The sequence below is a fragment of the Staurois parvus genome, unplaced genomic scaffold, assembly GCF_062004578.1.
Source record: "Staurois parvus isolate SC_StPar_1 unplaced genomic scaffold, SC_StPar_1.0 ptg000656l, whole genome shotgun sequence".
Taxonomy (NCBI): domain Eukaryota; kingdom Metazoa; phylum Chordata; class Amphibia; order Anura; family Ranidae; genus Staurois; species Staurois parvus.
Genome location: NW_028318452.1, coordinates 2,727,501 through 2,752,500, shown reverse-complemented (window position 1 = coordinate 2,752,500; position 25,000 = coordinate 2,727,501). Strand labels below are relative to the sequence as shown.

Below are 25,000 nucleotides of genomic sequence, written 5' to 3'. Positions count from 1 at the left end.
CTTGGGTCCCCTGCCGGTGCTCCTGGATCCCCCTCCAAGTGCCCCCATAGCAAGCCACTTGCTATGGGAGCACTTGTGCATGCTCGCTTCCACGCCCTGCTCTGTGTGGCCATTAACTCACAGAGCGAGCTCAGCCCCCTGCTCCTGCCCCCTCCTCACTGGCTGTGATTGACAACTGCAGGAGCCAATGGCTGCCACTGCGGTGTCTGAGCCAGTGAGGAGGAAGAGAGTTGAGTGAACCTCTGTGCTCTTGTACATCGCTGAATCAAGATCGGGCACAGGTAAGTATAAGGGGGGGGGGCTGCATGCAAAGGGGTTTTTTTTTTTTTTTTTTTGTACCTTAAACTGATACTAAAGGGCCTGACTTTTTATTTTATATATATATATATATATATATATATATATATATATATATATATATATATATATATATATATATAAAACCAACCGCAATGGTTTTAGCACAGAGCAGCCCTGATCCTCCTCCTTTCGGGTCCTCCGCCGACGCTCCTGGCTCCTACCCCTTCTAAGTGCCCCCAGAGCAAGCTGCTTGCTCTGGGGGCACTCAGGCTTGCTTGGGCTTAGGTAAGTATTGGGGGAGCTGCACACTGAATGCAGAGAATGCATGAAGGTAAAAACCTTCAGCCTTTTGCACCATTTTAGGCCACTATTAACAAATTCATATATATATAAAATTTTATTTTAGGTATTTTGTGTTTACTAATTAAAGATCATTTACTCCATCTTCCCAGAGCATGTTTCTTATATACAATAGTTTGTAATTTATTCTATCATTGCATCGTGTCCCCGATTCACGCACTGAAATTAATGTCACACAATATCTGGAAACAAACATATATTTGTTTTCTTCTTTCTTAGACCATTGTGGGAAAGATCACAGCTGATTACAACCGAGAACAGCTGTGGATGGCAAATGAGCATCTGATTACTCTGCTGCAAGCACGGATAAGGGGCTACCTGGCCAGAAAGGTGTACCAACAGAGGAAGGCCTATCTCCACCAGCAAGAGCCATATGCTGTTAAAATACAGGTATTAAAAAAGTAATGTGTTTCAAATGAAATATCTTTTTTTTGCAAACGGCAAGCACTTTTTTTAATTTTGTATTTTTTCTAGTAAACAAAGCCTTTGCTTATAACACATTACAGTGTGTCTTGCTAGTTTCTCCTTGTTTTCTATTGCCCTATACAAATGCATAATAACCACTAGCCCTCCAGAGGATTTACCCCCTTTCCTTACCAGGCCATTTTTTGCAATATGGCGCTGCGTTACTTTAACAATTGTACGGTCATGCAATGTTGCACCCAAATTAAATTTTTGTCCTTTTTTTCCCACAAATGGAGCTTTCTTACGGTGGTATTTGAACACCTGTACGGTTTTTATTTTTTTGCGCTATAGACAGAAAAATATCGACGATTTTGTGGAAAAAAACCTATTTTTTATTTTTTGCTATTAAACATGTCCAGTAAAGAAATGTAAAAAATCTAATTTTGTCATAAATTCAGGCCAAAATGTATTCTGCTACATGTGTTCTGCTAAATGTATCCTGCTATATTTGCAAAAAAAAATTCCAATATGTGTAAATTAATGGTTTATGTGAAAGTTATTATGTCTACAAATGGCAGTATATATACTGGAATTTTTTTCTAATATATACTAGTAATGGCGACGATCAGCGACCTATTGCGGTGTGGCTGTGGTGGGCATTCTGACACTGGGAGTGGAACTGACTGTCGCTGACATCCCCAGTGACACTACTACAGTGACCAGTGCTAATAATAATCACAGACACTGTACTAATAGCATTGGGCAGGAAGAGGTTAGCATCTGGGGCGATCAAAGGGTTAACTGTGTGCTGTGTGTGTGCTTTACTGTGTCAGCACATTGCTTTTGTATTTCTCTGATTTGCAGAGCAATACAAAGCAATGTGCTGGAGCTGATAGGGGAGAGATCTGTATTGTTTACATACAGGTCTCTCCCCTGTCAGTGATACTTGGCAATCGCTGGGTGTCGGCAGGGAATCACCAACCGGGACCCGGTGATCGACAGCTGATGCCGCCAATGGCGTGCGCCCCATACCCGGAAATGCAAAATCACGTATATATACATGATTTTGCACAGCCCTGTCACCCTGTAGCAGTATTTCTGCTATAGGGTGGCGGGAAAGCGGTTAAAGTAAATCTGAAGTATACACTTTTACTTTATAAAATCAGTACTGTAATAACAAAACAATAGTTATATTTGACAATCCAACACAAGCTTACTTGAAAAATCTTGAGTGCTGCCTGTTTGCTGGCCGTCTATTTCCTCAACTTCCTGAATTCCCTGCATGCTTTGCAGCTCCTCCTCTGTTTATTTTCGATTTCTAAGGACTACATATCCCATGGTGCGTTGCTGCCTGCAAGCAGTGGTTCCTGTACTGACTCTGCCTCCTGAAACTCCTCCTCTCAGCACATGTGTAATTCAGATGGCAGGATCTGTGAAATGTGTGACACAGCAGTGCATATTCACAGGGTAAATTGGATTTGTCACAGAATTCAAGGAAGTAAATGTGTGAGGATTCTCCAAAATGTATGTTTTCAAACATTTCTGATAGTTCAGATTAATATGTGTACGCTAGAAATGACTGAAATGCAGTGTGGAAAAGAATGTAGAATTTAACATTTTGACCATAGATACACTGTGAGGTATAAATCATTTTAAAGTGGCTCTAAAGGCCAAATATCCTTTTACTTTAATTTATTCTGTGCATTAAGGAAAAAACCTTCTGCATGCAGCTCCTCCCCCCAGCTCCCCTAAATACTCACCTGAGCCCAATCTCAAACCAGTAATGTGCACGAGAGCAGAGGCTTTCTTTCTCCTCATTGGCTGAGACACAGCATCAGAAGCCATTGGCTCCAGCTGCTGTCGATCACAGTCAGAGAGAACGGGGTGGGGGCATCACGCGCTTTGTGTGTCTTTTTGGACACACAGCTGGCTCGGGAACAAGCCCTCACGAGCGCCCCCATAGCAGTCTGCTTGCTGTGGGGGCACTTGGTAGGGGGGAGCAGCCAGAAGTGATTGCAGGGGACCCCAGAAGAGGGGGATCTGGGCTGTTCTGTGCAAAATCATTACACTCAGCAGGTAAGTATAGCATGTTTGTTAATTTAAAAAATATAAAAATTGGCCTTTAGAATCACTTTAACCATTTGCCGACTATATAGCTTACATACAGTGAGGCAAAAAAGTATTTAGTCAGCCACCAATTGTGCAAGTTCTCCCACTTAAAAAGATGAGAGAGGCCTGTAATTGGCATCATAGGTAGACTTCAACTATGAGAGACAAAATGAGAAAAAAAAAAATCCATACAATCACATTGGCTGATTTGGAAAGAATTTATTTGCAAATTATGGTGGAAAATAGGTATTTGGTCACCTACAAACAAGCAAGATTTCTGGCTCTCACAGACCTGTACCTTCTTCTTTAAGAGGCTCTTCTGTCCTGCACTTATTACCTGTATCAATGGCACCTGTTTGAACTTGTTATCAGTATAAAAGACACCTGTCCACAACCTCAAACAGTCACACTCCAAACTCCACTATGGTGAAGACCAAAGAGCTGTCGAAGGACACCAGAAACAAAATTGTGGACCTGCACCAGGCTGGGAAGACTGAATCTGCAATAGGCAAGCAGCTTGGTGTGAACAAATCAACTGTGGGAGCAATAATTAGAAAATGGAAGACATACAAGACCACTGATAATCTCCCTTGATTTGGGGCTCCACGCAAGATCTCACCCCGTGGAGTCAAAATGATCACAAGAACGGTGAGCAAAAATCCCAGGACCACACGGGGGGACCTAGTGAATGACCTGCAGAGAGCTGGGACCAATGTAAAAAAGGCTACCATCAGTAACACACTACGCCGCCAGGGACTCAGATCCTGCAGTGCCAGACGTGTCCCCCTGCTTGAGCCAGTACATGTGCGGGCCCATCTGAAGTTTGCTAGAGAGCATTTGGATGATCCAGAAAAAGATTGAGAGAATGTCATATGGTCAGATGAAACCAAAATAGAACTGTTTGGTAGAAACACAACTCGTTGTGTTTGGAGGAGAGAGAATGCTGAGTTGCATCCAAAGAACACCATTCCTACTGTGAAGCATGGGGGTGGCAACATCATGCTTTGGGGCTGTTTCTCCGCAAAGGGACCAGGACGACTGATCCATGTACAGGACAGAATGAATGGGGCCATGTATTGTGATATTTTGAGTGCAAACCTCCTTCCATCAGCAAGGGCATTGAAGATGAAACGTGGCTGGGTCTTCCAACATGACAATGATCCCAAACATACCGCCCGGGCAACGAAGGAGTGGCTTCGTAAGAAGCATTTCAAGGTCCTGGAGTGGCCTAGCCAGTTTCCAGATCTCAACCCCATAGAAAACCTTTGGAGGGAGTTGAAAGTCCGTGTTGCCCAGCGACAGCCCCAAAACATCACTGCTCTAGAGGAGATCTGCATGGAGGAATGGGCCAACATACCAACAACAGTGTGTGCCAACCTTGTGAAGACTTACAGGAAAGTTTGACCTCTGTCATTGCCAACAAAGGATATATAACAAAGTATTGAGATGAACTTTTGATATTGACCAAATACTTATTTTCCACCATAATTTGCAAATAAATTCTTTTTAAATCAGCCAATGTGATTGTCTGGATTTTTTTTTCTCATTTTGTCTCTCATAGTTGAGGTCTACCTATGATGCCAATTACAGGCCTCTCTCATCTTTTTAATTGAGAGAACTTGCACAATTGGTGGCTGACTAAATACTTTTTTGCCCCATTGTATACAGTGGCGGAATGGCGCTCCTTAACTGGATGGTGTACCTAGTACGTGATCCACATGCTCAGGTAGGGGGGTGTGCCCACACCTGCTGGCCAAGCTGTGTTGTGATTTGTTAGAGCACATGCCGATCACCAGGTCCCAGCCTATGATTGACGGCTGGACCCGGTGATCGGCGCTGAATACAGCTCTGTCACTGTAGACAATACTGAGCTGTGTTCACTAACGGGTTCTTGTTTTTTCATTCCATGCTAAGGAGATAATAAAAACAACATAAATCTTAGTAGAAACAGCATGCATTACACACTTTACACATAGGTGCACATTTAACCTCTTGATCACCCTAGATGTTAACCCCTTCCTACCCAGTTTCATTATTACAGTGACAGTGTATTTTGTTAGCGCTGATCATTGTATTAATGTCACTGGTGATGTCAGTGGCAGTTAGTCAGTTCCCCCCCAGTGTCCGTTAGTGTCAGATTGTCTGCCGCACTATCACAGTCTGTTATCAGTAGCTGATCACTGCCATTAGTAGTATAAAATAAATAAATAAAAATCCCAGTAATCTGTCCTATAGTTTGTAGATGCTATAACTTTCACACAAACCAATTAATACACACTTATTGGGATTTTATTTCCAAAGACATGTAGCAGAATACATTTTGGCCAAAATTTTATGAAGAGATTTGATTTTTTTTTTAATTGGTTACGTATTTTTTTTTTTTTTTTCGTTTTCATCGCAAAAAAAAAATCCCAGAGGTGATCAAAGGCCACCAAAAAAAAGCTCTGTGTGAATAAAAGAGAGTAAATTTGTTTGGGTACAGTGTTGCATGACCACGCAATTGTCAGTTAAAGTATTGCAGTGCCAAAAAGCAAAAAATGGCCTTGTCGGGAAGGGGGTAAGTCCTTCCGGAGGGCACATGGTTAAGCTACCTTTCCAATATACTGTATGTCCAAGCCAGAATTCAGTATTGTTTGAGGAATTATGGAGTACACGGTGCTAATGTGAATTTCTGTGGGGTCTGATGTCCTGCGAACTTGCCATTCCAATACTGTAACAGAAAGACCCTCCTCCTTTGAGTTGTCTATCCATGTTTGTGTACAATGGGAGAAGTACTATGTGCACACTGTGAAACTACTACTTCACCTATGGTGCCCAACAGTAGGATATCTGCTGTTGATTGAAGCCAAACAAAGCAGATTCATCTCCTGACATTTTCTATATTGTTAAAAAAATGTTTTATAGAATCCAAAGACAGATGTAAAATCCCTCACCTACTCTCAAATATCCTTCAATATTTACTACTGTTGGCAGTGTTTTTAAATTTTACTATGGTACTGTATCTTCTCCTTCATTACCAGATGAGAACCAAGTACTCTGTCAGGTTTTGGTTTATCCTCAAGTCCACCAAAGTGTCATTTATTGGCCATACTCTCTAAATATATCTCGGTGCTTTCCAATTAACCCCTTATTTTGTATTATAAAAACAACCAATCCAGTGTATTTTGTGTGTGAAATATATTTTTTAATAAACTGTCAAACTAACATACCAAACTTAATTTAATAAGCAGGAGTACCTCTAGAAGCAGACAGTACCTCAGGGGTTTGTTCTAAACATTATGAAGAATTATACTACTATCCTTACAATACCAGATTTTTTTTTATATGTTAAACCCACTCAGGAAATAAAGGAGTGTATAAATTGGAGGAGGAGGAAGTTTCCACATTTATATTAAAAAGTATTAAACCTCCTTAGATAGTTTTGTTGATTTTCAGCAGCCAGCAAAATCCCACTGTACTATAATACATGTAGAAGTGTGTTTGTCAGTCTGTTAATGCTCACTATTTTTTCTTAACATACAGGCTTCTTGGAAAGGATATAAGCAGAGGAAAACATATACTGACAGATTGAAACTATTGCAAGGAAACATTATAGGCATTGTCAAGGTATGCAATTTTAACCATAGATAACGCTACTGATTTTATCATTTCTTGTAAGTCATCGTTGGTTTTGGTCTGAAAGGTTAAAGTCAAATGTTTGGGCAAATTTTCATTGAGATCGTAATATATAATATGGTATGTTTGTTTTTAGCCTGACATACAAAATATGGCTAAAAGCCTGTTCAAAAAAGGAAAACAGAAGGAGTTCACCAATAGCAGCATTCAATTTTCTTTTTCATAGAAACATGAGAAAAAAAAGTTGCTGGTCTAAAATAATAATCTTTATAGGAATAGTTCTCGCAATTAAAATTAAAAATATTTTCTTGTATCCCTCAAAATGGAGATAATCCCATTAGGATAATGCTAAACTATATGCCATACATATCTACAAAAAAAAATTATTTAATGATATAGCTATAATAAAAATAAATTATGACTGAGACCCTGCTGATCAGCTGTGTCCAGTCACAGCACAGGGCCTTGTGTTTACAAACAACACAGGGCTCTGTGCACAGAGCAGCACTCTGACTGTTTCTTCTCCCTGCAAATCAGGGAGAAAAAACAGCCAGATCTATTAGTAAAAGCAGCACACATTACACATACTTAGGCACACAGTTAACCCTTTGTTTGCCCCTAGATGTTAACCCCTTCCCAGACAGTGTCATTAGTACAGTGACAGTGTACAGTGTTATCACTGTCAATATGTCAGTTAGTCTCCCTCCCAGCCAGTGTCAGATTGCCCGCCACACTATCACAGTCTCACTATAAGTCGCTGATAAATGCTATTACCAGTATAGCATCATAGCTGCATAAGTTCCAGTATATATACCATAGTTTGTAAATTCTATAACTTTCCCACAAACAAAGTAATTTACATTTTTTTTTTACCAAAGACATGTAGCAGAATACATTTTGTCCTAAATTTAAGAAGGCATTTGATTTTTAAGATTTTTTTATTGAATGTGTATTATATCGTTTTGCTTTTTTCCCCAAAAAATTATCGTCTTTTTTCGTTTAATATAAAATAAAAAACACAGGGGTGATCAAATAACACAAAAAGAAAGCTCTAGTGCTAAAAAAATTATTTATATTTCATTTGCGTACAGTGCTGCATGACCGTGCAGTTGCCAGCTAAAGTAGAGTATTGCTGAATAGCAAAAAATTAAGTCATGAAGGGGGTAAAACCATCCAGGGGTTAGGTGGTTAATGAAAAGATTTACTGAAAATATTGGCAATGTTACTTTTTTAGTGTTCTGTAATGTCTGTTGAGTTGACTGTTGTCTAAGTGATTCTAATATGCAGTCTGTATAAAATGTTTACCACCTAATTAATTTTATAACATCTGTTTTGGTATGTTTAAGATTCAGTCATGGTTCCGGATGCTAAAAGCAAAGAGAGAATACCAGAAGAGGATTCAGTACTTTAAAGATCATGTGAGTTCTCCTTCTCTATAAATATCAGCTCTGTGGAATTCTTTTACCTTGTTGACAAACCATAAAACTGCCTTCCTTTATCACACAGGAGAAGGAAATAATAAAAATACAAGCATTTCTCAAAGCTAACAAAGCCAGAGATGACTACAGGACTTTAAGTAAGTGTTGAAAAAATTGTGGAAAAATGTCAATTGCAACATATTTGTGTGAAATAGTAAAAACTGAGCATGCTGCAGCTAATCTTCTCAGGCAGATTCTTTTATCTACTGAAGATCAAACCATGCATGAGATTTTTTTGCTTTCAATACATTTTTATTGAAGTATTTCAAAGTTGTAGGATAGCGAAATATATACCAGCATTGTAGCCACCAATAATATGTCTATATTTAAGTGTAGCAAAAGTCTGTAAGTGTAACAAATAGTAAGCTAGGTGGTCCAGAGCTGTCTTTCAAGGATTTTGTAAGTAAGCTAGTAAGACACTGACCAGGATGTATTGCTACATCCAAATGGAAAATTGAGTCAACTTCAAGATAGAGACAAGAGAAAGTCTCCGCAGTAGGGAGCCATAAGGCGGTAGAGAGGTGGGTAAAGGGAATAAAGTGAGGGAAGAGAAGGTACACATTGAAGACACCCAAGCCAGGACCGTAAGACTAAGTGCCTATAGGGATGAATAACTTGCTATGGGCATTGAAGGATAGATGTAGTGTATCCATAGGGCCCATACGATAAGGAATTTCTTGTTTGTGTAAAAGAAAACTGGTTTTTCATTGGTGAAAAAAGGCATCAATGCCTTGCAGCAAATTTCTGCAAAGCAAATAGCTGCAAAACAGACTATAGCAAAAGCCTGGAAGAAGCTAATAGAGCATAGGTCACTAATTTGAATTGATACTTAGTGAGGCCTGGAGGTTTAAGATGGGGTATAGCTTATCAGGGGTCTTAGGGAAGGAACAACCTTCTCTAAAAACCTTGGACTAGTGCCTTACCAGCATTGGACAGGTCCACCAAATGTGCAAAATATCTTCCAAGGCAGGGCAACCACGAAAGCATGGTCCAGAAAGAGGTTGGTGAAGATGCGCTTATCAGTTGTGGATATATTCGTATATTAGCAGGAGGCCATTGTAGACCAAATTGGTAGCCAATCATCCTTGTCTTTAGTGCATCAGTTAGGGTGAAAGAAGCACTTAATAGCATATTGTATGGAGACTTTTTAAATCATCTTCAACCATGTGTTTTTTAGGCTAAATTGAAAAGAAAGCTATCTTAAAGGTTTAAACATTTTCATTCGCATTTGGTAGGGTTATAATGTGTGTAGTATAACTGAAATTTTTTTTTCTTTTTTTATGTATTTAATCTTTTCATGACATTAGTCTTACAGTACTCTAAAACAGCCTTTCTCAACCGGGGTGCCCTGAGGTTTCTTCAGGCGTGCCTTATCAAAATGTCTAAAAATTGCCCAAAACTTGTATACAAGCCAGCGAGTGGAACAAGCCTGCCTTTTAGTTACACAAAGCCACCATTACGACCTTCTAGCCTCCGGTGTCCTGACAACTAGTGACATCATCAGTTGATAAGGAAGACAGCATCCTTGTTTGACTCTCCCTTGCCCCTTTCCATCAGGGCTGGGGTCACACTAGCTCAGTGATGGAGAAAAACTGAGGGAGAAGAGAAACACTAGAATACTAGTTGGTACCAGTGTGCAAAAGTGTAATTTCTTTGGAATAATAAATCACCTCTAATGTTGGGTGTCCTGCATATGTGGATGTTGTCACGTTATATAAAACTATTAGAATAGTTTTTCCCGTTTTAGAATGGGGTGCCTCAAGACTGTCCATGATTTTAAAGGGTTCCATGGGACTGTCCATAATTTTAAAGGGTGCCTTGACTGAAAAAGGTGGAGAAACACTTTTCTAAGAAGCCACTTTTGAAACTGTTCTGTATACTAGTAGAGACTCCAGTGATATACTGTGCCTGGAAATAGTATTCATACCTCTTGAAATTTTCCACTTTTTGTCGTGTTACAACCAAAGACGTAAATGTATTTTATGTGATAGACCAACACAAAGTGGCACATATTTGTGAAGTGAAAGGAAAATGATAAATGATTTTCAAAATTTTTTTCAAATAAATATGTGAAAAATGTGGCATGCATTTGTATTCAGCTCCCTTTGCTCTGATACCCCCAACTAAAATCTAGTGTAACCAATTGCCTTCAGGCAGTTAGTACATGGAGTCCACCTGTGTGTCATGTAATCTCAGTATAAATACAGCTGTTCTGTGAAGCCCTGAGAGGTTTGTTAGAGAACATTCGTGAACAAACAGCATCACAAAGGCCAAGGGACACACCAGACAGGTCAGGGATAAAGTTGTGAAGATGTTTAAAGCAGTGTTAGGTTATAAAAAAAAAAAAATATCCAAAGCTTTGAACATCTCACGGAGCATTGTGCAATCCTTCATCTGAAAACGGAAAGAGTATGGCACAACTGCAAACCTACCAAAACATGGCTTTCCACCAAAACTGACAGGCCGAGCAAGGAGAGTATTAATCAGAGAAGCAGCCAAGAGGCTCATGGTAACTCTGGAGGAGCATGTACTCCACAAATCTGGCGTTTATGGAAGAGTGACAAGAAGAAAGCCGTAAGAAGTCCTGTTTGCAGTTTGCGAGAAGCCATGTGGAGGACACAGCAAACATGTGGAAGAAGGTGCTCTGGTCAGATGAAACCAAAACTGAACTTTTTGGGACTAAAAGCAAAACGTTATGTGTGGCGGAAAACTAACACTGCACATCACCCTGAACACACCATCCCCACTGTGAAACATGGTGGTGGCAGCATTATATTGTGGGTATGCTTTTCTTCAGCAAGAGCAGGGAAGCTGGTCAGAGTTGATGGGAAGATGGATGGAGCCCAATACAGGGCAATCGTAGAAGAAAACCTGTTAGTCTGCAAAAGACTTGAGACCGGGGTGGAGGTTCACCTTCCAGCAGGACAACAACCCTAAACATACAGCCAGAGCTACAATGGAATGGTTTAGATCAAAGCATATTCATGTGTTTGAATGGCCCAGTCAAAGCCCAAATCTAAATGCAATTGAGAATCTGTGGCAAGACTTGAAAGTTGTTGATCACAGACGCTCTCCATCCAATCTGACAGAGCTTGAGCTATCTTGCAAAGAAGAATGGGCAAAAATTTCACTCTCTAAATGTGCAAAGCTGGTAGAGACATCCACAAAAAGACTTGCAGCTGTAATTGCAGCAAAAGGTGGTTATACAAAGTATTGACTCCGGGGAACTGAATATAAGTTCATACCACACTTTTTAGATATTTATTTGTAAAAAAAAAAATTGAACGCCACTTATTGTTTTCCTTCCACTCCACTTTGTGTTTGTCTGTCACATAAAATCCCAATAAAATACATTTACATTTTTGGTTGTAAAATGGCAAAATGTGGAAAATTTCAAGAGATATGAATACTTTTTCAAGGCAATGTAAATCCAGGACTCTGTTGGTATAATATTACACTTAACATTTATGAAATGTAACTATATCACCTGCCATTTATTTGTAGATGAAATCTATTATTGCTCCTATTCTTTTTACATTTTATTGCAGTTTGCTCAGAAAACCCCCCTCTTAATGTGGTCAGAAAGTTTGTCCATCTCCTGGACCAGAGTGACTTGGACTTTCAGGAGGAGTTGGAAGTGACCAGGTTACGGGAAGAAGTAGTGACAAAAATTAGGTCAAACCAGCAGCTGGAAAAAGATCTCAACCTCATGGATATCAAAATAGGTTTGCTGGTAAAGAACAGGATCACTTTACAGGTTAGCATTTCCGTATATATATTTATGACAAGTATTAGAGGATGGCCTCACTGAGGAGTGCAGGAAGAAGAGTAGACATGATTGCCTGTCTTTAGTAACCTGTTTGTATAAACACCAAAGTCTACCTGGATGTGTAGTTCAAAGTGTTGCTTGCAGTTGCCTGACCAGAGGTGAAGAAAATGGTTCTGTTCAAGAAGACCTCCAGGTAACTTTAATGTACAGTGCCCTCTTTAGTAATTGTAATGTGCAGGATACACTCTGTAGTGTCCTTTGCTGGATATCCTGCTGCAGAAACCTGACTGTCAGTCTTTCAATTGTCCTAGCATGTGTTTGAAACAATGTAGTCAGCCTTTTAGTGCTCCTAATATTTAATTTAAACAGTGGTAGGGGTACCACAGACAGCTGAGTTTTCGCAGCCAGACACCACAGAATAAACTGCATATTGAAGAACAAATTCACCTTTTGGAACATGTTATGTGTTACACCCCTATTTAGGATGTAACGGGTGCAAGCATATGTCCCACCTAACACCCCACACAGCCAAATCATTCATTCACAGAGATTTGTGAATAAAGAAACTGCAGGAGCTCTTTGTCCATTCAGAAGTCCTCCAGCTTTCAAACAGAAAGCACATACAGAGGCAGGGGCAGAAAGCTGAAGGACTTGTCTGCAAGAGACTGACATTGCACCTATGATCTGCTGACTGCAGTTGTTTTTCCTACAAAAATATGTGCATGTATTATTTTTTTACTCAAAGGTGAACTTAGACTTTAAATTGTCCATACACTTGTAAAAAAAAATTTAAATTTTTTTGTTTTGAGAAGGTTTGATCAATTTTCTGATCATTAGTGGGGTCAAGTTGACATTTATTTTTGACCACAGTGATGAGGAAATTTGAAGGAGCAGAATGTAATTTTTTTTTCTAGAATTATAACATTTTTAAAAGTAGGGAAAGTCCATTCATTCCAAAATTGAATGTTAAAAGCATATCAAATTTTGCAGTACTTTTCAGATGACATTTGCCAAGTCATCTAATGTGAGAATTTTTATATGCAAGTTGGTATGAACGTTCTATTGAATATCTACTAGTGTATGACCAGCTTTACTCTTACCTCTGAGAATATAGTAGATGAGACTCTCCCAGAGTTCTCCTAGCAGGACATGTTGTGGTAGGTTATGGCTCAAAAATATTTTAAGGGCATCATAAAACTTCCCATAGCCCAGACCTGTTGAGACCTGTTCAGCCATCCTGTTAAGTATGCTGGCTGCAGTACAGCTGAGACTGTGCTACAGGGAGCTGTAATTATAGATTTTCCAGAGATGATTGTAGCAGGAGATAAGTAAAAATCTGGTTTCGGTGTATTTGCAAGGTGTTGTACCTAATCAGTATGCTGATGTATACAAGATATTGTCCTAGGCTGTCATAATCCCCAACCCTTTCCATTTTTTTCCTTTTAATTATTGACACCGAATCTGTCAGTGCAGAAATACATCCGTTGCGATTTTTGTGGATGGTGGAGTCACACCAGAACGTAGTATGGGAAACCCGCATTTTACTTTCAACTGCATTGCATGGTACTTCTGTACCATGTGATCTGGTGTGGGCCAGCGCACTGCGTTTGTGATCTAAAGCAGGTGTCCATAATAAGTTAATGACACCCCAAATGCAGGTCGTAAATGCAATGTGTTTGCCAGCACTGGTTCGCCTGGTAAAAAAAGTAGCATGTGATACTGTTGCAGTGAGTTTCCAGAAGTAATGCATGTACTACTTTTTGGTGCGGTGCAATTTTAGGCCATTCAAAATGAATGGGCTGAAATCATACAGCACAGAACTGCATGTAACTCACACAGGTACGCACAGCACATTCCTGTGCGACTCCCGTTGTGAACCAGCCCTGAAGGTTTAATTGGCACTTAAAAGATAGATATAACAAAAGAAGGTCATCTAGGTAATACAGTCCATAATCAATAGGACAGAGGTCCTTGTTTCACTTCATAATTACTGTAAATGCATTAGCGTAACAAAATAGTAGCCTGTAGTACTACTTTAAATGTGTAAATGCAAGCAGTGTAAGTACCCTAATTTTACTTGGTTATCAGCCTTTTACAATTCTTGTACAGCAGAGCTCAGACTGAGAAAGGGAGAAGTAGAACAAGGTGCAGTCATGCTGCAGTGTAAGGAGCATATAGTTAGGTGGAGAGAGTGAAATGACAGGGAGATGAGCTATTTAGTTTGCTGGTCCTCCTTTCACTATTCAGTCACAGGTTCGGGAGGGGCAAAACCTATAGGTGTTACTGAAATGCAGTGCAGAAAAACTTTGGCAGGTAAAACCGCTACCATGGATGTATTTCATCTGTGTGCTTTTCAGTTTGCCTGAAGTTCCACTTTAACAATTATCTCACCACATTGAGGGTTTTACAAAGCTATAATTTACTGGGTTACCAAGCTGTATCCAGATAATAGGGTTACACCAGATCTTGCAACCTTTGTACAGGTCAGGATAGTCAAAGAAGAAAAAGAGGAGGAAGGAACACATCCCACACTCTGTATACAGTGCAATCATATTGTTCTCTTACACCTTGGTCACATCAGGGGCGACTTGGCATGCGACTTGCAAATTGTATGTCAAGTCGCACCCTATTGTCCGCAATTACAGCAGTCAAATCGGTTCCGACTTGGTTCGAGCCGCATTGATTACTAAAGTAGTACATGCACTACTTTTGGTGCGATTTGCATAGACATCTGTGTCCGATATCTTGCAAATCGCACCTGAAATCAGCATCTCACCCAACTTTGAAATCATGCGACTTCACTGTAAGTGAAGACTTCACTGTTTTTTTTTACCTTAATGCATAGAGTGCATTAGGGTACATGTGTCAAACACAAGGCCTGCAGGCCTAATGCAGCCAACCAGGCCATTTCATGTGGCCCTTCCACCTCACCTACTGCTGCAGCACCCCCTCATCTCTGCCCCCACCATGTCTCAGCAGTCGGCAGCAGAGAGGAGGACAGAACTCCTCAGCCAGATCCTGTGCTTCTCCATGCAGCAGCTTATCTCTGCCCCCCCCCCCCCCCTCGTCTCAGCAGTTGGCAGCAGAGAGGGGACACAACTCCTACAGATCCTGCACTTCATGCAGTCACAGCACCCCCTCGTCTTTGCCTCCCCTGATCTCAGCAGACTCCAGCAGCTGACTCCAGCCTTCTTCAGCCCTCTTCTGGATCTCCTCCAGACCCTGCACTTTCTACTTCCTAGCTCTGCCCCCAGCTTTTTCAAGGCAGCAACACAACGTAAAGGGGGTGCACTGTGATGTAAGTGCGGGTCAGGGGGCTCTTGACTTCTGATGTAAGAGGGGAGGGCGGGGGGGGGATGTTACTCTGGACATTTAGTCTTACAGATACAACCGGCCCTTTGAGGACAACCATAATGTTGACAAGGCCCATGATTAAATTGAATTTGACACACCTGCATTAGGATCCAAAACCTTCAGCCTTTACAACCAATTTAATTCTGCATTAACATGGGTGTTTTGCCATGCTGCAAATCCCAGCGGCAAGAATCTGTTTCCTGCTGTGATTGACAGCTGTGAGCAGATAGCGGCTGCTGACAGCCTGTCATTGCAGTGTACAGGTTCGGTGGCCACAGCTGTCTGCACACAGCTGTCAATCCCAGCAGCAGGAATCATTGGATTCTCACCGCTGGGATTCACAGTGTGGCAAAGCACCTGTGCGAATGGAACATAAGCAAATAAAATGAAAAAGTAAGAAAGGACTTGTTCAATTGAGAAAGGAAATGTGTCACTTCTTGAATGTAAGCCATGCAGGTCACAGGGAAAATCCGCATTCAGTTTATATCTCAGGATGTTATTTATCATCAATGTTGTGTATTCTTGTACAGGATGTTGTGTCTCACAGCAAGAAATTGAACAAGAAAAGCAAAGATCAAGTAGAAGAGATGCTGACAGTGGATAAACAAGGCATTAAAGGGCTAAGTAAGGAGAAAAGGAAAAAGCTGGAAGCCTATCAGCATCTTTTTTATCTCCTGCAGGTATATGTATATAGATGCTAAATACATTTTACTTGAAGGCAATTTACATTTTTTAAAGTGGTACTAAACCCAAAAGCAAGCATTTATTAAATTGCAGCTTGCCCATTTTTAAATATGATGGCTGCATTAGTTTTCTTTTTCTTGTGATCTTGCCAGTAAATCTGTTGTTATTTAACAGAACAAGCTGTCCTGCAGCTGTAGCAGCCAGAGGGATGATACAAGCTATTCAACAATGGTGCTTACAATGCTCAGCTTTTAATAATTTATGTAAAACCTTTTTCCCAAAAGGAAACAAATGGCTGTAACTGCCTGAAAAGTGTTAGCTGGAGAAAAGGTTTCAATTTATTAGTGTATGTAAATCAGCTAGTCAATCTAACACTACCCTCCCTCCAGAATGACAATGCTACTGTCCAAAGGTGTCTCTGTTGCTCCTTCATTCAGAGTGGAGGCACTCTAATACAGGAGGTGCATTACTGGCCAGATCATCTGGTGAAAACACAGGGGGAAAAAGCCTAAAAAAAAGAAAGCAAAGGCAGCCACCACACCTAAGGATTGGTAAACTGCAATATATTACATTTTTGGGTTTGGGTTTAATCCCTTTTTAAGTATATTTAAATCCAATATGGTCTGTGGCTCCACTGGGTACATTCACCCTCTTTCTTTGTCCTTATGACCATCACCAGAGAATGATGAGAAATTCTTCAAATGGGGATACCTCTTCCTGTAACAACAGCCTAAGAGGGTCATTTCCCTCTTTGGTGTGGACTCCTCTTTTGCTGTTGGTCTGAAGGACTAGAAGTAACTGGAAAGTTAAAAAAAGAATAAAGAAAGGAAAAGCGACAGATTTCCACCTTCATGTCTTGCCAGTCGTCTGATACCCCACCCTCATTTCTTTCATAAGAATAAAGCTGAAAAAAAACCTGGAAATTCACTTCTGAATGCTTTATTTTAAAGATGATCTTTTCTCTAAACTAAAATTTTAAAATGTCACACAATTTCTTTGGAAACGGCTAAAAAGTTTTCTTATTTTTAAGTAAAATTCCAATGTCAAGCCTTTGAGCCTTTTTAGATGCTATAGGAATGTGGGCGCCAAGACAGGCTTTTCTAGCAATGAGAGGCTCTTAGTGGTGTTCCCATATTTGGTGTTGAAGTCTTGTTCATACAAACAGAAGCTACTGTATATATTTTATGTTGAGTCTCACCAAGTGTACACTTCATGTTCACTGGCCTACGTCTTGCCTGCAGATTGTAGAACACATACAATATTTATATTCACATGCACGTATATATAGATGTCTGTGGCTATTGTTTAGTAAATTTTTTCCCATGGAAGAAATCCAAGATCCTAGTGCCTTTTGGAAGAGTCAGACCATTTTTATTAGACCTTTTCCAAATGAATATTAATATTTAAAGTATAGACAACTAGTTGGGTCCAAATGGTGAAAAAGTCTAAATTGATGTAGTGAAAAGTAGAAAGATCACATAAAATAGCCAACACATTACAGAGGGCAAGAAAAACTTCCCGTTCTTCAGGTTTAAAGTGTTACTAAACCAAAAGAGTAATATCAGTCTGTATATGTAGTAAAGCATGCTCATTATACTCCCTGTGGGAACCTAATGGGTTAATCATTGGCATTGTGTAAAAAGGTTGTTGATCCTTTCTTCTCTGTTCCTCCCCTCTTTCAAGTGACCACCTCTTATCTCCTGATAAGACAGACTGAACCATAGGCATTTTCACAAGCTCAGTTTGGTGTGTATTGCTAGAGAGGTTTTTTTTTCTTGGGAGAGTGCATGCGATCAGCGCAGGGCCAATCAGCACTAGTCACTGATATAGTGAATGCAGGGTCCTGGGTTTAGTAACACTTTAATATCAATCAGCGCTTAAAGCAGGATTAAACCCCAAAGCAAACATATCGCAGCTTACCATTTCTTAGATGTGTTGGCTCCATTAGTTTTCTTTTTTAGGCTTCTTTTCTTTTTTTCACCTGTGATATAGCCAGTAAGTTTGTATTTCAACAGAGCAAGCTGTCCTGCCGATGTAGCAGTGAGAGGGTTAAGACAGACCATTTACCACTGACCAGGATGCTTACAATGATGAGCTTTTATTTATTTATGTAAAACCTTTGTCTCAAAAGGAACAAAACTGTTACTGTAATTGCATAAAAATGTTAGCTGGAGTTTGGCATCAATTAGTGTATCTAAATCTTCTAGTACATCGACACTCCTCTCGCCGCAGACTGACAATGCTTGTGTCCAAAGATGTCTCTGTTCTCATTCATCTAGATTGGGGGCACTCTTAATATAGGAGGTGTGTTACTGGCTGAATTACTAGGTAAAAAAAGGAAAGAAAAGCCTAGAAAAAGAAAACTGCAGATACCACATCTAATGATTGGTAAGCTGCTATACATTACATTTTTGATTTTGGATTTAATATCAAAGATGATCCATGAGGCTTATTGATCACCTAAAGAGAGACTTTTATTGAGTCCTATTAAAGTGGTTCTAAATGCAGAACATTCTACAATAAGTGCATATTCCCCCTCAGCCCTCCCTTACCTGAGTCCCATCTCGCTTCAGCAATGAGCATGAGAACCTTGGCTTTCCCGGGTCTCTCTCTCTCTTCTTTGTCTCACACAACAGCAGGTGCCATTGTCTCCTGCTGCTGTCAATCACAGCCATTGAGTGAATGAGGAGAGAGCAGGGCATGGGGCTGAGACACGCTTTGTGTGTGAACAAACAATGGCTATTCACAGGAACATGGCTCAGGAGCGAACCTGGTCAAGTGCCCCCATAACAAGAGGCTTGCTATTGGGGGTACTATGCAGGGGGGAGGAGTCAGGACCGCTGGTGGAGGACCCAAGAAGAGGATCGGGGCTGCTCTGTGCAAAACCATTACACAGAGCAAGTAAGTATGATGTTTGTTATTTTTTAAAAAATGTAGCTTTTAGAATCACCAGCCCTGACGAAGAAGTGACTTGACCTCTGACACATGTTGGATGTTTTATGTGTATTAAAGTAATTTGGACTCTTTTACCATTTGGTCTGGATCTCCTGCGGTTTGTCTGATTTGGGTACCCATTGAAGGGTGAGTTACTTCACGGAAGCTACAGTAGTAAGCTTGCCAAATTATTTTGTTCCCCTCGCTGAACAAATAAATGTTACCATCCCAGTGCTTCTTAGATATTTGCCTTTGAAATTGATTTCTTTAAACAGGACCTTTATATCGAATAAACCATAAAATATAATTATTTGGTTCTAAGGTTTCCTTGTAAGTATATCTACAGTCTGAACTCAACAAATGTGTCTGTGCCGGGATATGTGGGAATAATGTAGTTGGTGTCATAATAGTGTGAGTAGTTTTGTGTCAACAGGCTAATAAAAGTTGATCTGTGATTGGTTGTTGTGATTTGTGATATATTACACGTTAGTGACATACAGCAAAACGTTCAGTTCATCTCCTCGTCCTCCTGCGTACAGTATCTAGTTTTAGGGATTCTCTCATATAGAATCAGTAAGTCTCATGATATGGTTTCACTTTCCAGACTAACCCATCATACTTGGCCAAGCTGATTTTCCAAATGCCTCAAAACAAGTCCACTAAGTTTATGGACACTGTGATCTTCACTCTATATAATTATGCATCAAATCAACGGGAAGAGTACCTTCTGCTGAAACTCTTTGAGACTGCTCTGCAGGAAGAAATCAAGTAAGTGTTGCAGGTCATCTGTAAAATATACAATAATGTCGCCTTCTTCACTATTACTCCACTGTAGTACAAGATACATTATGCTAAAGATTTTTTTTCTGTGTGAATTCATAGGTCAAAAGTTGACCAAATACAAGATATAGTGACTGGAAACCCAACAGTCATAAAGATGGTGGTCAGCTTCAACAGAGGTGCCCGAGGACAGAACACCCTACGCCAGCTGCTGGCCCCTGTAGTGAAAGAAATCATAGAAGACAAATCGCTTATTATTAACACCAGTCCAGTTGATGTATACAAGGCTTGGGTGAATCAGCTGGAAACTGCCACTGGAGAAGCAAGGTAAGAGTCCGGTTTTAGATTGGATATGTCTAGAAGGAGACTGCAATTTTCTACACATTTTGGAGGAATGCTTCGCTCCATAGGAGCGTTTTCCTCCTTGTCACCTTCCTTCTTTCTTTCGTTCCTTTCTTCTTTTCTTCTTGCTATCTCACCTGCCATTTTCAACTGGATCCAGAGTACTTCATCTATCCGAGTGTGCTTTTCATGTGCTCTGTAAGACTAGCATACCCCAGGTCAGCACCTGAGCTGTGTCTGCACTAGGATCCAACACCTTCACTTAAAGGATAAAATAATCTTTTGGAACATGTTCCAGCAGCTGCAGCCTCTACAACTCTCCCCCCCCCCCCCCCCAATCTAGTGTCCGCAAGTGTGAATCTTCTCCTGGCACCCGCTGTCACTGTTTGAAAATAAGGCAGCTGTGTATTCAGAGCCTTGCACTACAAGTACCATCAGCCTTTTGTGGCTCACACCTTTTACTTCCGAATGAACTGCAGGTTCGCTGATGAGTGGCCTTGTAGTTCATTTACAACCCGTTCAGCTTGTGAACAGTCAAGCTGTGTGAAGCTGCAGGCTGAAAGCTGCAGGGATTGTCTGCAGGAGTCTGGCATTGCACCCCTGATCACGGGTGCAATGCTTTCCAGGGAAAACATTTTTGAAAAATAATAATGATAAATGTACATTTTTTCCTGCAAAAAAAAGTGCATTTATTATTTTTTCCCAAAAGGTGAACGTATCCTTTTAATCCTGCAAAAATATGTGCATTTGTAATTTTTTACCAAAAGGTGAACTTATCCTTTTTAATACCTCCAGAAACTTTACCTTTAAAAAGACGTCTGTCAAACGAGAAGCATGCAAGCTGTTGATCTTACTGACATGGAAAGTAGTAAAGACATAAAGAATTATGACACGTCTCAGAATTATGGCCCAGCAGCTAGCATTTTCATAAGGAGGCTTCTTCATTTGTTCAACAATAGAGAAAACTTGGATCTTCATTTTTTTAAATTTTTTTTATTACAAGTGCAGTGAGCGTTCAGTAGAACATTAGATCTGAAACTGTATTATTTGCAGCCACTATTCATAGACTAAAAACACAGCCTTGTGCAGTTTGTGTATTTTGGGAAATACGTGATAATGAGCCAGTTTTGTTATATTCCCAGTACAAATGTTTAATCTTGGATGTCACCAGCACCCCAAATGTATACTTTCCGCTTCTCTCTGCTGTGAGCCATTTTTTCACAATTCACAGTTATACACTGCAATCACTGATGGTCATTTGCTGACAATTTTGTCTTCTAATTATTAGTGGCCAATATCTAGATTCTTCTTAATGTCCCTTGATCAAATTTGGACAGAGTTTGCAGTAGTGATTCTGTTTATTGGTCGTCTGTGCTGCTTTGCACACATTTACAATAATGATCTTTGCTTGTTGCTGCCCAATGAGACACACTCGCCATGACTGTAATGGGGGTCTGTGTAAAGTAAACACATTTGCAGGTCCCTTTTCCCCAATACTCATGCTTCCTTCTTTCAATCCCCAACAAACACCTTAGACTCACAGCCATAATCTGAAGGAACAGTGACAAGGGGGCACACTTTACGTCTGGAAGAAAAGAAATTTAATCTCCAAACACGGAAAGGTTTCATCCCAGTGAGAGATGTGAAAATGTGGAATAGACTCCCTCAAGAGTTGGTTATGGCCAGCTCAGTGGATTGCTTTAAAAAAAGCCTGGATTCTTTCCTAGATATACAGAATATAACTGGATACTAACATTTATAGGTAAAGTTGATCCAGGGAATATCCGATTGCCTCTGGGGGGATCAGGAAGGAATTTTTTCCCCTGCAGGAGCTTATTGGATCGTGCTTTTGCTGGGTTTTTTTGCCTTCCTCTGGATCCACTGTGGGTATAGGATTATAACTTTTTTTTTTTTCTCTATGGTTGAACTGGTTGGACGTTTGTCTTTTTTCAGCCAGACTATGATACTATGAAGGTTTCAGTGAGCAAATAGTATTCAGCATTTGCCCACATTACACATGTGAATGAAACAAGCTTGTGTTAGAGTGTATCTAAAGCCAGAAATAAAAATTGTATACATTGCAATTTACCAGACCTTCTATATGGTGGCTGCAGCAGTTTTTTATTTTCAAACTTTTTCACCCAGTGATACTGCCAGTAACACACGTCTTGTCCGAGAGTGACTGACAACACTTAATGATCTTACTGTATTTGTGGAGGAGTAATATTATCACCTTAGGATAGGACTACATAATACCTTCCCTCTCCTTTTCTTTACCATAGAGTGAGATGTTTCGTAGTTTGGAAATGGTTGTGAACAATGTAACTGATATGTGTAGTACAGGAAGCTTCTTTGATTTTTTTTTTTTTTTTTTTAAACTGAACAGTTATGTCAATGTACTTTCATTTCATCTTTAACTGCTTGCCGCCAACCCACAGTAGTTTACAAATACACAGAACTCTGCTTACAGGGAATAGCATCTGCCTGTTTCTTCTCTCTAAAAAGCAGGGAGAAAAAAATAGACAAAGTAAAGTAAAACCAGTACAAATTACACATTGTTAGGCTCACAGTTAATCCCTTGATTGCCCCAAGATGTTAACCCCTTCCCAGCCAGTGTCATTAGTACAGTGTCATTGTACAGTGTCATCACTGATCACTGTATTAGTGTCACTAGCAATGTCAGTGTCAGTTAGTGACCTCCCAGATAGTGTCTCTTAAAGCCAGATTGCCCGCCATCCTATCAGTCATACTATGTCGCTGATCACCATTACAGTATAGCATCATAGTTTCACTAATAAATATATATATATATACACACATTCATACATACACATACATACACCATAGTTTATGGATGCTATAACTTTTGCACAAATCAAATAACATACATTTACTGGGATTTTTTTTTTTACAAAAGAGAATATATTTTGGCCTAAATTTATAAGGAAATTTAGTTGTTTTTTTTTTTCTTTTAATTGGATTTGTTTTTTAACAGAAGAAAATATTGGGATTTTTTTTAAAATGTCAGTCTTTTTTCATTTATATTGCAAAAAAATAAAAAACCCAAAGATGACCACCAAAAGAGAGCTCTATTTGTGTGGAATTTCAGTTGCATACAAAGTTTCATGAACGCGCAATGGTCAGTTAAGTAGCGCAGTGCTGAATAGCAAACAATGCTCTGCTCTGGTCCTGAAGTGGGTAAAACATTTCTGGAGCTGAAGTGGTTAAATGGCCAAAAGCTAGCAAATAAGAGATGTTTATTGTTAGGGTTTGTATACATTTTAGGGACATGTGGTATGCAGCAAGTGCATCTGTGTTTATTCTCAGAAATGAGGGGGTAATAGTTGTCCCACCCCAGTAAAGGGAGTTTGTTTATCTTGCCTGGAGTATGTCCAGCTTTGGATATTTTTTAACTTACATTTATCAAAGTGACATACGGAAGTGACTCACATTTTAAATCAATTTAATCACATTAAAACACACTGGAACTTCTGTTTCCCATGACATTGATCAGCGTTCTGCTGGGAAGACATGCATGCATGAAATGACCTTACTGACACACACACACGCAGTGTCCTCTTAGCTGACAGCGCCTACATTTGTTGATGTAGCTCTGTGATAACTGAATTGTGAAGGGTAGTTTTACAGTACAGAATCATGTCACAAATAGACGCAGTCCTATCTGGTAGTAAATGTCAAGAGAACAGTAGACACAATAACCACTTCCCGGCCATTTTTTTTTTTTTTTTCCACCCAGCGATTCCATCAAATGTAAAAGCCATCCTAGCAGCTGATTAGCCACTGGATTGCTTTTACAGGTAGTGGGGGGGGACATTCCTACCCCCCTCCTGCTGCCCACTGGCTCCTCTCTGCGCTCTCACATGCAGTCCGGGAGCAAGGTATCCGATCTGGCAGTGCCACAGGTCATCATACAGCTGGCCATGGACAAAATTGTCCCTGGCCATCTCCATGGTCCTGGGAGGCCAGAAGGGATGTCATGACATCACTTCCAGTTCTTTTTTTCGTGTGTTTTTTTTTTTTTTTTTTAAATCTTATGGCTTTCAGGGTAGAGGAGACATCTGGAGTCTTGTTAACCCCAGATGTCTCCATAAAGAGACATGATCCCTGTCATGCCTTATTTCTATCACAAGGAATGCTTACATTTCTTGCACTACAAATAAAAGTGATTAAAACAAAATAAAAGGTAAAGTGTAAAAAAAAAAAAATATTAGTTTAAAAAAATTTAAAGCGCCCCCATCCCCCCATGCTTATGGGCAGTGGAGAATGCATGCCTAAGTCACGCCCGCATATTAAAACGGTGTTTCTACTACACATGTGAGATATCGCCGCCAACATAGCAAGAGCAATAATTTTAGCACTAGATCTTCTTAGTAACGCTAAACTAGTAAGCTGTAAAAATACTGTAAACACTGTGTGACATAAAATATTGCAACACCCACCATTCTATTCTCTAGGGCCTCTGTTAAAAATGTATATGTAATGTTTGTGGGATCTGAGTAATTTTCTAGAAAAAAAAATGATTTTTACATGTAGGTGAGAAAAGTCAGAATTAGGGTGGGAAGTAGTTAAAGTGTGTGTGTGTGTATGTATATGTATGTGTATGTGTATATGTATATATATATATATATATATATATATATATATATGTGTGTTCACAGCCGTAACAGGGTAAATAGCAGGGACTGTAAGGAAGCAGATAGGCATGCATGGACAAAGTGACCGGGACAATGAAAAGACCAACGAAACTTCCCCCTTTGCCTCAATGACAGTGTTTCATTAAGGGAATCTGTCACATGCAGAGTGACAGCTTTATTTTGCTTTTCCTGGGTGGCATTACCAATATACTGCC

General features: G+C 39.9%; 1 protein-coding gene and 1 long non-coding RNA gene across 4 annotated transcripts in view; one reads left to right on the top strand and one right to left on the bottom strand.

Annotated features, from left to right (window-relative positions):
* The window catches only part of IQGAP2 (IQ motif containing GTPase activating protein 2), a 387,646-nt gene that overhangs the window by 318,535 nt on the left and 44,111 nt on the right, over window positions 1-25,000 (top strand). For all 3 annotated transcript variants that reach the window (XM_089694225.1, XM_089694224.1, XM_089694223.1), the window contains 8 exons: window positions 880-1,050; window positions 6,697-6,780; window positions 8,136-8,207; window positions 8,296-8,365; window positions 11,816-12,024; window positions 15,921-16,070; window positions 19,613-19,776; window positions 19,891-20,115. In XM_089694225.1, the coding sequence (XP_089550351.1) occupies window positions 880-1,050; window positions 6,697-6,780; window positions 8,136-8,207; window positions 8,296-8,365; window positions 11,816-12,024; window positions 15,921-16,070; window positions 19,613-19,776; window positions 19,891-20,115 (1,145 nt within the window). The remainder of the gene's footprint in view (window positions 1-879; window positions 1,051-6,696; window positions 6,781-8,135; window positions 8,208-8,295; window positions 8,366-11,815; window positions 12,025-15,920; window positions 16,071-19,612; window positions 19,777-19,890; window positions 20,116-25,000) is intronic.
* Window positions 1-25,000, bottom strand: part of LOC149448825 (uncharacterized) — a 34,930-nt gene that overhangs the window by 759 nt on the left and 9,171 nt on the right. The window lies entirely within an intron of this gene.